The sequence below is a fragment of the Cicer arietinum genome, chromosome 5 (genome assembly GCF_000331145.2).
Source record: "Cicer arietinum cultivar CDC Frontier isolate Library 1 chromosome 5, Cicar.CDCFrontier_v2.0, whole genome shotgun sequence".
Classification (NCBI taxonomy): domain Eukaryota; kingdom Viridiplantae; phylum Streptophyta; class Magnoliopsida; order Fabales; family Fabaceae; genus Cicer; species Cicer arietinum.
The window spans coordinates 71,733,350-71,749,005 of NC_021164.2; the positions used below are offsets into that span (position 1 = coordinate 71,733,350).

At 34.1% G+C, this 15,656-nt stretch overlaps 2 protein-coding genes across 6 annotated transcripts in view; both read left to right on the forward strand.

The window, feature by feature from the left end:
- The window catches only part of LOC101491777 (E3 ubiquitin-protein ligase UPL2-like), a 17,340-nt gene extending 16,530 nt beyond the window's left edge, over positions 1 to 810 (forward strand). For all 3 annotated transcript variants that reach the window (XM_004501613.3, XM_004501612.3, XM_004501614.3), the window contains exons 16-17: positions 247 to 353; positions 468 to 810. In XM_004501613.3, the coding sequence (XP_004501670.1) occupies positions 247 to 353; positions 468 to 570 (210 nt within the window). In that variant the 3' untranslated portion in view covers positions 571 to 810. The remainder of the gene's footprint in view (positions 1 to 246; positions 354 to 467) is intronic.
- A 968-nt stretch (positions 811 to 1,778) lies between these two features.
- Positions 1,779 to 15,040, forward strand: LOC101491254 (protein CLT2, chloroplastic). 3 transcript variants are annotated; one of them, XM_004501610.4, is made up of 10 exons: positions 1,786 to 2,234; positions 2,485 to 2,630; positions 3,281 to 3,318; positions 4,771 to 4,886; positions 7,638 to 7,737; positions 7,817 to 7,852; positions 7,977 to 8,027; positions 9,266 to 9,389; positions 14,077 to 14,202; positions 14,386 to 15,040. In XM_004501610.4, the coding sequence occupies exons 1-10, from the start codon at positions 1,858 to 1,860 to the stop codon at positions 14,544 to 14,546; spliced, it is 1,275 nt and encodes a 424-aa protein (XP_004501667.1). In that variant the 5' UTR covers positions 1,786 to 1,857; the 3' UTR covers positions 14,547 to 15,040. The 3 variants fall into 3 exon arrangements, with proteins under 3 accessions (XP_012571690.1, XP_004501667.1, XP_004501668.1); XM_004501611.4 differs by having other exon boundaries at positions 7,980 to 8,027; XM_012716236.3 differs by lacking the exons at positions 14,077 to 14,202; positions 14,386 to 15,040 and adding an exon at positions 10,157 to 14,070 and having other exon boundaries at positions 1,779 to 2,234.
- The last annotated feature ends 616 nt before the right edge of the window (positions 15,041 to 15,656 follow it).

Genomic DNA, 15,656 nt, shown 5'->3' on the forward strand with positions numbered 1-15,656 from the left:
GCATTCTGTCATGACTGGTTATTTGAATGATCTGAGGTGAATATGCTAAGGATGGAGACAAGACTCACTGACTGACTTGTTCCTTGCATATACAGCATCGATCTAACTGTTGTTTCCCTAAGATGACGATACAATGTCGTACTGTAGAATGATTGAATAACGTTGGTTCTTTTTATTGAAGACTTTGAGCTGTTAGAACATGTAATTCACGATTAGGGGAACTAATTTTTGCTTCCAATGTTTCAGGTACCTCTTGAGGGTTTCAGCGCTCTTCAAGGAATTTCAGGTTCTCAAAAGTTTCAAATTCACAAGGCATATGGAAGTGCTGATCACTTGCCTTCTGCCCATACATGGTACCATTTTTCTACTTTCCATTCATTATATCTTCTGTTGACACAATTTTTTGGGTCAAGTTTTGGCTATATTTGTGATGTGAGTTGAAGTGACGCGGGTTCTTCTTTATGCAGTTTCAATCAATTGGATTTGCCCGAGTATCCATCCAAACAACATTTGGAAGAGAGGTTACTGCTTGCTATTCATGAAGCAAATGAAGGATTTGGATTTGGTTGAGATTTTGTTTTGGGTTGGGTGTGTGAGGACGCCAAATATTGTTTTTACATTCTAGGTTAGAAGCTATTTTTTTTTCTGGGTATAAAGTTATAAGCTATTTAAGAAGTGGTACAGGGGGTTGTCAAAATTTTAAGTTTATATTATGTTAATATGTTGTACAGGCTTATTATAATTTCAATGGGAAATGCCATTGAAGCATGCTGTTCAATTTCAATATCAGCGCGACAATTTTTTTGTGTATATTATTATTACACTGCATAACAAATTCGTAAAGTTGACAAACTCTAAAATTTAAAGTTGTCCCTGACATATATAGAACTTCAAAAGTAACAGTAAAGAGTTATTTCAAATCTTAATCCTTTATTTTATTAATATAATAATTAACTAATAATATTCGCTACCTCGAGGTCTATCTATTCCTCCTCTAAACTCACGAACATGCATCAATGCGTTTATTCTCATTTCAAGCAAAGAAAAGGCTTTGAACAATAAGAAAGCAAAGGAAAGCATGTGTAGCCGTTATTAATAAAATAATATAAAAGTTAAGATTTTTAGTCAGCGAAGATTTTTTGTTTATGTATTTGTTTTATATTTTTTTTTGTGTGTTAAGATATCTTTTTATTTGAAACTTTTAAATATTAATGTAAATGTAAGTATTTTTTTAACAAAGATTCAAACTTCAGTTCTCAATATATTCATGAGTCTCTTAGCCAGATTTTTTTAACAATTAGACAGTCAAGATCAATATTAGATATATTTTAACTATTGGTATTCACATTCAAAATATAAAGTCAACCTTTTCTATCATGACATGCAGTTCAATAATTCTTAAAATAACCAGGTAAAAAACCAAGGCCTATAACAAACCAATATAGAATATCGTTTAGGAACATTTTAGAATCAAAATACCCTTTTATTATTTCTTAAATGTTACAAATAAACTCATTAGCAAAAATGAAAACTATACAATCTTTAAAATTGTTATGTAGAATTTTAAAAAATAAAATGATATTTTTCAAGCTAAGCGATTAAACTTTTACTAGTATTTCATAATATTAAAGAAGTAAATTAACACTCTTAAAATTTTGAAGACAATAATGCATGTTTACTCTATAAAAAAATAGATGTGAAAAGAGTTTTAGTATATTTACAAAATATTAAAAGACTTCGAAAGTCACACTAGTTTAATTAACGTTATTTACTAAGAGATTGATTACTTTTTTACCTACCAATTCTGGTTGCAAGTTGCAACAAGTAGTAGAAAGCAAAATCAAGTGTTTTTCATCAATGGCAGCAGTTTATTCATCCTTCATATTACTTCATACCTTCCCGTCCCGTTCTTCATTCTCTCGATTCCATTTTCACAATCTCAAACTCAACAACAACAACAATCCAATATTCCCAATGTCTTCATCACTTCCTTTAAAATCACCCTTTCATTTATTACCTTCCCATGTCAACAAATTCAACCGCACAAATCGAACCGTTTTCAAATTCCGCGCTTCATCTTCTTCATCGGGTTCCACCACTTTAACTAACCGAACCGTTTTATTTACCTCCGTTATTACCGTTACTTTAGCGGTTGCTAATCGCGTTCTTTATAAACTAGCTCTTATTCCTATGAGCAATTACCCATTTTTCCTCGCTCAGTTCACTACTTTTGGGTAATTTTTATTATTAATTTTGCTTTCTTATTTATTTATTTACTTTTTGTTGATACCTGATTATGGTGTGATGAATATTACGTTGGTCTCAGTGGAACTGGACTCTGATCCCTTACTTAAGGTCTCAAATTCGAGTCTTATGATTGAAAAAAAAAAATGCTGTTTTCGCCTGTGCGGAGATTAGTGTTCGACAAAACTGATTGATATTTTTCAATAATAACTAATGGTTTGTTTTTGTGGTATGGTGTAGGTATGTTGTTATATATTTTAGCATTTTGTATATCCGATATCAGTTAGGGATAGTTACGAATGAGATGCTTGCGATTCCGAAATGGCGCTTTTTCATCATTGGATTTTTGGAAGCTTTGGGATTGGTAACTGGAATGTTTGCTGGAGGTACTGATGCTGATTCTGTTTGTGATCTAGCTAGATTGTCCGTTTTTCTGTTTTGTTTTTAATAAATGTCTTGTATTCTTATTGAGTTTATTTATTTAAGTGAGGGGAGTTAACATAATAGCAATTTCCTGTGATATTTGGATAATTCCATGGACTAATTTGACAATGCTGATACCTGTCTCTATGACAATGGTATTCTGTGATGATCAAAACACTATTTCCCTCAACCACAGTCCTTTTTTACACCCTAGTACTAAGCACATGGTACTAGACCTTTTCTCTGTGTAAGAAAAGATGCTAAACAAGTCACTGGTTGTGTAACTCACTTTCCAGCTCATGATCAGATTGCAAACATCCTAGCTAAGGCCCTGTCGAAACTTGTGTTCAGAGGCCTATGACATAAACCCGGGGTGTTGAATCTTTGTCAAATGCCATTAGTTTGTTGGGGGAATGATAGGATGTAGGATTGAAAACACTAGTGGCTCTAAACACAGCTCTGTTATTTTGTACAGAGGCTATAAATACAGTTGCAATCAGCATATTAGAATTTAATAACGGATAATTTTCACTTTTTCAGTTCTAGAAAATATCCTTTCACTTTTCTCTCACTCTCTAGATTCGATAAACTGAATGTTGGTTACCTTCTGCAGCAATACTTCCTGGACCAGTCATACCCATATTGAATCAGGTATCTTAAATATTTTGAGTGGCCCTTGTTGTCAAATGACAAGAGAGTGACAAAAGAAAAAACAATTGTGTCTATTTTGGATAATAGATATCTGCCCTTTATTTTATACATCTTTGAAGTTTAGTTTATTTTGATCCTCTTTTGTCATACCTATTGGCAAGGTCTCTTTTAACAAAACTGTCTTTCATTTTACATAATATGGATACCATGCTATACAGCAGAGCTTGAAATTTGAAAACTTACTGTCTTTCATTTAGTCAATGATCTCTGCCCTTATGCTCTTTTCAGAATTAAGGATATTTTATTGTGTTGATCACTAACATAAACTTTCCAATTTGTTAGGAATGAAAATAGATTTGGTAGTGTTGATGTTTATTACTCCCTCCATCCCAGAAACTGAAATTGCTTTCTTACTACTAACCAGAGGTGTGATTAAACCTAATTTTCTCCTTTAATTTTTCAAAATTATTAACCCAACTAGAATTATCCTACTTATTTCTTTAAGGACAATGTAGTCCATATTTGTTCATAGGTTGAGTATGTTATATGTCTCATTTTAGAGGCATCGTAACGAAGCCCTTTCGTTGCCATATTTATAATAGGTTAATAGCATGTAGCAGTGACTCAATGTATAGGAGGTTTGCTATTTAAAAACATATTTGGTATGTTTTGACAGCATGTCTACATATTCCGATTTTTGGCCTTTCATAATATTTCGACTTGGATGGAAGAACATGTGCTGTAAAATCTGTGGCAACAATGTTTATTAACTACCTGAATTGTTATGGTATAAGAGCGCACATTAGTATCCTGGAATCTGTGTTTCAGGCACATTTACTTTCAATATTCTCCCACTCATGTCGTTTAACTTTTCAATTGAATGGATTATTGTTCATCACTGATGGCTATACATGATTCAAGCTTTTGCAGAAAATTTATTATTACTGATGTTATTAGCATGAAATAAATTTAGTGAAAATGATCCTCATCATAATATTGTTGCATAAACAATAGTTTGGATTTTGTTTTAATATTTTTAAAAACTTGTGTTTATGTCAGCATTGCCAGTAAATCATCTCTAAATTGTACCAATATAAATGCAAATAATTGGGTTAAATTCCATTGGTTTTGAAATTTCACTCGATGTCAAAAATTCCATGTACGCAGGTTAATTGAATCATGATTATAACACTGTTTGAAGCTTATTATATGCATGGCCATAATTGTGTTTTGAGAAATGTTGGCAACACACTCTCTGACACTCTATTATTGAATGAAATTCACATAGGTCCTATAAATCATGTGAGGCCCCTTCTCTATTTAGTGGGGTCCATTTCCAAACTGTTAGCACTTCTCTTGCGTATATGTTAATCAGTCTATTGATTGTTTTAATATATTACTATTTGTAACATAAATTCTCAAAACATTGTTTGTGAATTCTTTATATTGCAGACATTTTTAGTTTGGCAGCTAATGTTTTCCGCTCTAATCCTGAGGAGAAGGTACTCAATCAACCAAGTGGTTGGGTGTTTACTTGTAGGTGCTGGTGTTGTGGTGGCTATTTCAAGGTAGTTTAACTTTCTAATCTGGAGAAATACAATACTCCCTGTCACTACTCTCCATATTTAATTTCTTGTGTCGAGTTCCCTAACTAGTTCGAATATCTATAATAGGTTATGTGAATTGCTTACTTCTTTTGGGTTTTTTTCTTCAAATTAAGGTCATCCAAGAATATACAGTGAATGAGCTTTGACAAATAGTTTTGACTTGAAAATATCAGGCTTATAGTCTTCCTTTCCAAAAGATACATTTCCCCAAAGATACAGTTCCCCAAAGATACATTTGATGTCAATTTGGTCTTTCTAAAGCAAGTTGAAATAAATTTAGCTCCTTAGTCATAAAAAGCGACATTGAAATTGCCCATATGTATACGGATGATGAGAACAACATTGATTGAGTTTCTAATTTAGGGCTACATTAATATCACTTTTTATTATTAAACGACTAAATTCATAAGGTCAAATCTGTACCTTTTTTCATTTTGTCTAAAATATTGAAATTTCGTTCCCCTTTTTTGCTGTGTTTCAGAAGGTAAATAATTTTGGGGAAATTACCTTAAAATGTTTTTCTTGAAAGTATTTCCAACTTAGGAACAGTTAACCGCTCGATCGGTTAATAATTTTCATAGAAGAGGGACCACTCATTGAATTGATTAACCACTTGAGTGATCAATTAGTCCAAAAATGGAAACTTAGTGCTTCAGAGCACCCACTGTAGCGGGGTCCAAGAAAAGGTTAGATCAATTTTAGATCTATTGTAGGTAGCCTTACCTTATATTTACAAGAGGCTCCGTCACACATTATGCTTTCACGCTGTCATAGTTATGGGTTTTAGTTAAAAGGAGAAGAATAAAAAGTACATCTTATGGTGGAATAGGATTGATAATAATTTGATAAAAAGACTGAACACTAATCCCTATAGATAGGAATACAAGATTCCTAATTTTAATCATAATAATGACCAAGTAATTTGGAAACTGATTGTAAGAGATAATCTAAGAACTAAGATACTCCAACATTAGAAACTAACCTTAGGAGATAAACTAAGAAACTCTAATATTATGAAAGAAATGGTAAGGTATTTTCTTATATTCTAACACTTCCCCTCAAACTAAAGCTCAATAAACTACCAAAGCTTCCTACAAGAGCAGAAGGTAAAATTGAGCTTTAACCACTCAAGACAAAAGCAAAAATATGAAGTTTTAGCCGTTCAACAGAAGCTATAACTCAAGGTTTAACCACTCAACATAAGCATACATGCTTCGCCACCTAACAAGGGCAGAAGCTCAAAGCAAGACAAGGGAGGTTGAACTACACGCAGTCAACAAACCTTTATATATAGGGATACAAGACTTCTAATCCTAAAATAAACAGAGAAATCATGAAACAAATTGTTAAAATCCAGTGTATGTTTTAATTATTCCTTTATTGTGCAACATCCTAGGCTAATTGTTAGTAGTCCTAGTCAATACAATTTCTTAGACATTGAAAGTGATTACTGTAGCATCATTATAAATAGGAAGGTGTGTGATCTCATTAGAGACACAAGAAACACAAAAAATCACATATTAAACATATTTTACAAAAAAATCACACCACCTTTTTCAGTCTTTTAATTTTTTGGCTTCATACAGCCATCTGTCACCAACAACTCCGGCTGCCTTTCTAGCAATCAGCCACGACACTACAGCTAGCCTCAAAAGCACCGCCTTCACTGTGTGTTTTTCCAGTGATTTTTTTTTCTTTCAAACACAGCTGTGCTTTACACCAGCTGTCACTGTTTTGTTTTTTTTTTTACTCTGTTACAGCTGTGCTGCCTCTTTTCTAGTGCGCTCCAAAATCAACAAACACCGCCGCGCAATCCTCTGGCGAGCACGACGGTGTTTCTCCCGTCGCTAATCAACATTGCACACGCTGTCACGCGCGTCCGTATTCTCTATGTATGGGTCCCACACGCCTCCACCAAATTCGTGCGTGAGAACGCATGCACCTGTCTCCGGCTCCCTTCTGCGGGTCTTTTCATGATGTTGTGATTTTTCAGCAACCTCTCATTTTCAACTCTTCGTTCCGCATTGTATCTGTTGTTGTGAGAACTTAGTTTCGAGGACAAAGTACTATTTGCTCTGACAATCATTTTATTCCCACCGACGATCAATTTGGTGGTGACTCTATTCCCACATATGAATCATATTAGTGGCGCGTTTTATTTCCACCAATAATTAATTCAGTGGTTACTCTTTCACACATGAATCATCAATGGTGCCTTCTCTTTTCAAACTAGTCCAACAATTGTCAAACTTAGTTTCATTTTTTTTTTTTTTTGTGATAAAATGTTTTGATGTAACAAGTTTAAAGCATGGTAAGCTTTAGCTTGAGGGGGAGTGTTAAAATTCAACGTATGTTTTAATTATTCTTTTATTGTGCAACATCCAAGGCTAATTGTTAGTAGTCCTAGTCAATACAATTTCCTAGACATTGAATGTAATTACTGCAACATCATTATAAATAGGAAGGTGTGTGATCTCATTAGAAACATAAGAAACACAAAAAATCACATATTTTACACAAATCATAATACCAATTGATATAAAAGCTAATGCTTAGAGATAGTTTAAGATGATCTAAGATTAGAAACTAACCCAAGAGATAAACTAAAATACTTATATTATCGAAGACAAAGATATTGAGATATTATTTTATATTCTGACACATGTTAAATGAAGTGGTCCTATCTAATTAATCCGTTACCCATAATTGCAGTGGCTCTAATGCAGGTCAGATGCTCTCTGAAGTTGAGTTCTTTTGGCCAGCTTTGATGATAGTTTCTTGTGCCTTTCAAGCTGGGGCTTCGATAATCAAGGTTAGTTCATAAGCAGATGTTAGTTTTTAGTTAAACTTGTTAGGGAACAATATAATTAATGCATTTTTATGTCTGGCAGGAATTTGTTTTTCTTGATTCTTCCACTCAATTAAAGGTATGTTTTCTTTTACTCTTTTTTTGTGGGAAGGGGGTTTAAGGTCACTGGAGTCTGGATTATTGTTTCCTTTGGCATCTCATTCATGAGCATGATTTGAAATTTGTAACATGTTCTCGTGCAGCAGAAGTCATTGGATATATTTGTGGTTAATTCTTTTGGATCTGGGTTTCAGGTATGGCTTGCTATGATAACGTGAATTGCAAATGCTTTCAATATAATGATTGGTGCAATATAAATTACAAAGAACTGAGTGCGCCTTTCATAATTTGTATATGACTTGATAAAACAAAAGTAAATTTTAAGTTTCTATTTCTTGTATTGCTGATATCTTAGTAGTTGCTTTATCTCGTGAGTTCAAATTATATGTATACTCTATCCTTTCAGATAATCTCAAAAGTAAAAAATGCATTACTTTTGTTTCATTACAAATAGCAAATGCTAACTGTTACAAAAATTGGTGATTTGTGTTATGAGTCTTATTATGTACAACATGTATATGTGATTTAAAAGATAAGTATCCAGTCAATATTTTATATCACAATGTCACATATATGTTCTTTAGCTAAATATGTCTTTCCCTTTTTCTCCCATCCAAACCCTAGAAATTCAGGTCACGGAGCATGAGGAAAGGTTATCTGAAATTTGTCTCTGTAGCCCAATGGGTGAAATTATACGGCTAATTGTTGATATTTGAATTTAATAATAACTTAAGGATCACACCGCTAAAAACATTGAATGTCTTTCATATATGATAAAAACATTGAACGTCCATTCCCGATGCTAACGAGGCGCCATCGGTTACCATCAAGCTGCTATATATGATGAAATAGACTTGGATGAAAAGTTATTTTATGTCTATTCAGCTAATGTCTAGTTCTGGTCTCCGCTTTGCTTGCCCTTTTTATCTATTTTCCTGACATTAGGCATATGGACTTAGGCTAAAACAGATAATTGATCCTGACAGACTGCTTTGAGCTAGCAGTGCCTTTTTCTTCTGTGAAAATGTTAGGAATGGTTTATTCTTCCATTTGGTTTTGTTGGAGGTGCAGGTACCTGGGTGGAGAGGGCAACAAATTCGTTTTTGTTGAAATTTTTCTAACGGTAGCACAACATTGACTTCAGTCAAAACTCTAGACTACTTTGACTTATTAGGCATTTTAAAAAATACTTGCACTGCAGTGTCTAACACACTCCTTAGTAGTTGAATAAAACTTATGTCCGTCATACTAAATTTAGTGGGTCTTATTTCCTATACTGTGGGAGCCTCATGAATTTTACTAAATAAAAAAAATGTGTTGTTAATATTCCTCTTGATATCAAGTTTATTTATGTTATGTATATTTTATGTATATTACTTAAATAATAATAATTTGAAGCATATTTATGGTTGGCTTCTGATATGTATTGTAGGCTCTTTTCGTACTTCTCTTTCTTCCTTTACTCTCTAACTTGAAAGGAATACCATTTGTTCAACTTCCTTCATATCTTAAAAGTGGCGCAGGTTGCTTTCTAAACATTGGAGCTGGTAAAGCAGGTAAGTTCTTATAGATGCCTTCCTACTTGGTTTTCCGTTCTTGTCTACATTTCCTTTTGATTCTTTTGTTCTTACATCGCAACGCTATTGGATTACTTTTCATGAGCAAATAATTACTTTCTTGAGTGACTTAACGTGTTACAAAATATAATCAAATTGCAAGATATTGGACATGAGTCTTGATAGATTGATACCAATTGAATATATTTATGAATAACAATGGTTTATTATTGATAATGTCAATGGAATTGACAGTTTTCATAATCATTAATTGTGCAGATTTGATGATATTTTTAATTATTCTTGTGATTAATTAGTCCAACTGTAGATTAGCCGTTATAGTAAGACTCATATCATTTTGTAACATTATTTAAAAGAAATTCTCCAATGAAAATGACACATTTTACCAATCAAAAATTCTGAGTCTAACATAGTATCAGACTAAGTTGCAATCCTAATCAGATTTCTCTGTTTTTGTGCGATCAAATCATGAGTTCTTTAGTTTTTTTTTTTTTTTTTTCTTGAAATCATAGTTCCTTGCCAACTTCAATCATAGTTTCCTTGTTGTTTATGCTCTATTTTTTCTTGAAATCTTAGTTCCTCGCTGACGACGATCATAGTTTCACTGCTGTTTCTGCATTCTCTATTTTATCGTTGACGTTTTCTAAGTTCTCTTCATTTGTTTCCCTTGGCACCATGTTCACCGACAAATATGATATCCTTTTTGTACATCTTAATGAAAAAACTACTCTACATGGGCGTTTCAGCTCCAGATTTTTGTCAAAGGAAAAGAGCTTTGTGGTCATGTTAATGGAATCGATTATGCCCCTGAGAAAACACAGAAGGATGCCTATGCCAAATGGGAAGTCAAAGATGCCAAAGTCACGACATTAATCATAGGTTCTGTTGATCCTAATACCGTTATCAATTTCCGACTTTTCGCTACCGCAGCGAAGATGTGGGACTACTTGAAGAATATATGCAGCCAAGACAACACTGCTCAGCGGTTCCAGCTTGAACATGAAATCACAAATTTTCAACAAAAAATTATTTCCATTTCTGAGTTTTATTCTCATTTTATGAATCTTTGGGCTGAATACATTGACATTATCTATAAAAGTTTGTCAAGTGAAGGCCAAATTACTGTGCAAAAAGTTCACGAGACTACCAAACATAAAAAATATGAAAAAAGTGAGTCGATCACTAGAACTACTGCAGTTTGTAAAAAAAAAAAAAGAGTTTGAATTTAAACTCAAATGAAACGCGGATTGATAATCAATCTTTGATGAAATTGAGATTTGATTTTGAGGGACTAAGGTCCAATCTCATGAACCGAGCTACTGCCCCATCTTTGGATACTTGTCTCAATGAGATGCTTCGTGAGGAACGTCTTCTCACTCAGACAACCATGACATAAGCGTCTTGGTCACCCAAACTCAAATGTATTTTATGACTTAATGAAATATGCAGTTTTTGGCAATAAAAATTATGCATCTCTTAGGGCTATTCAATTTAATTGCATTTATTGTAAACTTGGTAAAATTAAAATTCTACCATTTCCAATTCATCAAAGAAATGTAAATCAACCTTTTGGCATGATGCATAATGATTTATGGGGAATAGCACCTGTTATATCTCATGCTCGTTATAAGTACTTTATCACTTTTATTGATGACTATAGTCGTTTCACATGGGTTTATTCTTTGTGCTCTAAGGCTGAATCATTTTCTGCATTTAAATTTTTTCATGCCTACGTTAAGTCTCAATTTTCATCTACAATTAAAATTTTGCATTCTAACATTGGAGGGAATATACAGCTTCTTTATTTCAGGAGTTCTTGTAGAATGACATTATATCACAAAGGTCATGCCCTTTTATACCCCCAACAAAACAGGGTAGCGGAAAGAAAAAACCGCCATCCCCTTGATGTTGTTCGTACTCTCATGTTGGATTCCCTTGTACCCTCTCGATTCTGGTGTGAAGCTCTCTCCACCGTTGTCCATCTTATTAATCAGTTGCCCTCTCAAGCCTTAAACAATGATTTCCCATTTTAAGGCTATATGGACAACAACCATCTTATAGCAATCTTCGTACCTTTGATTGTGTGTTGTGTTCATCTTTAGCCCCAAGAGCGCACCAAGCTCACATCTCAATCTGTTAAATGTGTTTTTCTTGGTTATCTAGCCACCAAAAAAGTTTTATATGCTATGATCCTAATCTCAATAGGATTTGAGTTTCTAAAAATGTTATTTTTCAAAAGGATGCATATTTTTTTCCGCTAACCAAGATACTCATTATCCTACATCCACATCTATTTTACCCCTATTTTCTAACAATTCTACAGGAGAACCAGCACCTAAGCCCTTTTTGGTGTACCAAAGAAGTCCAAAACCTCCACGGCCTCCTCCCGATCATTCTCTGCCTATTGATCCAGTACTTCAACAAGAGCCAACAACTTTATGTCGCAGTACTCGCACTCGTAATCCTCCAAAAAAGTATGATCCATCTTCACCTTTTTTGTCGACAACAACTTTAGCTTCCGTTTCTATCCCTTCCTTATACTAACATGCTATGGAGCATAAATGTGGGCAAGATGCTATAGAGGCTAAACTTCTAGCACTAGAAGAGAATCAAACATGGGATGTTGTTCCTTGTCCCTCATCTGTTAAACCTCTTGGCAACAAATTTATATTCACTATAAAGCTTCGTTCATGTGGATCTACAGATCGCTGTAAGGTTTGGTTAGTGGTTCCTGGAAATAAGTAAGAATTTGGCCTCAATTATGATGAAACATTTGCACTCGTGGCCAAAATGACTACAGTACGCACTATTCCAGTCATTGTTGCATCTAAATCTTAGCAAAAACACCAGCTAGATGTGAAGAACGTCTTTCTTCATGGTGACCTCAAGGAGGAATTTTACATCAAACTTCCTACGGGTATGACGTCCACTTTACCTAATAATGTTTGCAAACTAAAACATTCTTTGTGTGGGTTAAAACAGACACCAAGAGTGTGGTTTGAGAAGTTTAGAACAACACTTCTTGGCTTTTCCTTCATCCAAAGCAACTATGATCCATCTCTATTTACAGTGTTTATGTGGATGACATTGTCATCACCAGTTTAGATCAAGAGGCAATCAATACAATCCAACAACTGTTGCATTGCACTTTCCACATGAAAGATCTTGGGCAGCTCACTTACATGCTCAAAGAGTATTTGGTTGCACAGGCTTCTTTCGGAACTTGGTTTCTCCCAAACAAAACCAACTCCATTGCATGCTAATAATACAAGTGCCATACAAATTGCAGCAAATCCAGTATACCATGAAATAAAGAAACACGTAGAAGTCAATTGTCATTCAATTAAGGAAGCCTATGACCACAAAGTTATTACTTTGCCTCATGTCTCAACATCGGTTTAGTTGGCTGATGTCCTCACCAAATCATTGCCACGTCAACGACATAGTTTTCTAATCAGCAAATTGATACTTATAGACTCACCGACATCAATTTGAAGGGGGGTGTCAATGGAATTGACAGCTTTCATATTCATTAATTGTGCAGATTTGATGATATTTGTAATTATGTAATTTTTCTCATAATTAATTAGTCCAGCTGTAGATTAACCGTTATAGTAAGACTTATATCATTCTGTAACAACATTATTTAAAGGAGAATTCTCTAATGGAAATGACACATTTTACCAATCAAAAATTCTGAGTCTGACAGATAATCTCCGGAGAAAGATTCTCAATTAGAGTTGATTCACATAAATTACACACTTAAACAGAAAAATAAAGACTGCACTGGACAATTTACAAGGACTTCCCATTTATTCTATTACTTGCTAGTTTATATCAGAATCCCACAACAGAAGTATGTCTATATGATCATGGACCCTCCAACCACAATAACTAGCTTTAGTGGTGTGACTCTCCTAAGGTTTATTATATCAATTGATATCAGAGCCTTCCACCATGTCTCTCAGTTGCAAACGGCCTTTGCATGTGGTGACACTGTGTACAGAGCATGGTGGAACTTTATTACGCTTTTGTAAGGCATGGGGGTTTGTATCCTGTGTCAGAAGTATGGGGAACGCATGGTTTATATGCCCCTTGGGGTTTCTTAGGACATGGCTATCTTATGGGTTATGGTTCTCACATAGCTTGTATCACAATGCTATACACCTTATCTCAAAGTACATAAAGACGAGAAGCCAAACGTACATAATAGTGGGCATACAACCAAATTAGGATATTAAATTGAAATTCTGATAATTGTACTTCCTTCATCTCATTGTCCAATTTGAAATATTTATTTGTCTCATTATTTATCACTTTATATTATCAATAAAATATTAATTACTTTTTTTCACTAATTTATCTTTATTTATTATATCTCAATCCACCTAATGACTTCACTAACTACTATTAATAAGGATGTTTTGGGGAAGAAAACTCATTTTATCGTAGAAATTAATACATTCAATTATTTTCACTTAAATAAGACACATAATAATATCAGGTGGGGGAGTAAGAGATTTGCTATTTAACATCTCTCCTCCATTTTATTGTTGAAAAGATTGAATATAAACTGTCACACAACACAACCATCCAATGATTAATTAGCTCTTCTTCCCTTTAATGATTTTGAACCTTGTCGAAAACATTTGTTTCCATGTCTCAGGTTGTGATGGTGCTCCCTTGCTTCCGCTACTCTACGTAGTTACCAATTTGGTATTCAACATATCCTTGCTTAACGTACTGAAAAGTTCTTCTGCAGTTGTTGCTTCTCTCATGTTAATGTTGTCAGGTTCTCTCTCTCTCTCTGTTCGGATCAAATGACATTAGATGTAAATTTTTTACACTTAAATCACTTATTTAGCACAATTCAATTATTAAGTGGTGCAAGTGTAAAAGTTGGAAACTTGGTTGGATCCTATCTATTTATATTTTTGTGAGGTTTTCAGCTTATGTGTGTTTATGGTGTTTGCAGTGCCAATTTCTGTTTATATTCTTTCCCTTCCATTACCATATCTTCCTGAGGGAGGAACAACCTTGAGCCCATTCTTTCTGCTTGGCTGTGCAATTCTTGTATGTGGGCTTTACCTGTACAACACAACCCGGCCTGCGAGAAAAAATTCAGAAGATGACTGAAACAGATCTATTTGAGCAACCAATGCTTTGAGGAGAAGATACCAGCTTGATCTGGCGCTCTAACCATGATGAAATGAAGGCGCTCTAACCATGATGAAATGAATTTTCTCTGACTCTCCAAATTATTATGATTATTCTGTGCTATTATTAAGAATATTATTTTGGGGGGAAAATCGATTTAGTTTCCAACTATGTTTGGTTTCCCGTTTGGTTTGACAAAATCACGGTGAGCCACTGTGATTTTACAGAAGTTACACTTTGTAGTTTTAACAAAATCACGGTGGCTCACCGTGACTTTGTCAATTCCATTGTAAAACCAAAGATGCACTTTAGGGTTACTTTGTTGCTTTATGTTGATTAGCTTCCCCATTTTGACATTGGAACATCGAAAATGCTGTACTTGATATTGTACATATATTACTACCCATATATTGTGGAAGGATATTCTCCCATACTAGTAATATATAGAAGTAGACAAATGCAATTGGCCGAAACGCAACAACTATTTTATTATTATATGTATTTTTGGTTTTGATAAATTCTTATATGTGACTTGATTGGTTTCTTAAGAAGGTAACCTCATAATTCTTGAATGGATTAGATACTTTTTTTTTTTTTGACATAATTTGATTTTGGTCCCATCTAAATTTTATTTATCTTAGTTCATACGAAACAAAAACAGAGTTAATTGTCTTCAGCCCCTGTGAACAGGGAAATGTTTATTTAAGCAAAATTCAATTTTAAAATGTATATTTTTGTTCCCCTTGTGTGGCTTGTAGACTCTCACCTCAATTCCATTAAGTTACTTTCTGATATGTCTATGAAGCTTACAACTCACCTTCTCTCATGTGTACGATACACAAATGGTATCTGCCACGGGTTACTCTCTCCAACTCACCATGTGACTAGTCACTCTCTCCCCACATTCCCTTCCTAGCTAGCAACCTCCAACTTCAACCCCAATCTTCGTTGAACTCAAACCACCATCACATAGTCTCATTGTCTGAACTTGTATTGCCAACCACTGTTGAATTGTCCTTCACTGCATAAGCAACCACGTCCAACCAATCCACTACAAATATGTGATTAAGTTGCCATCTCCTTCATCCT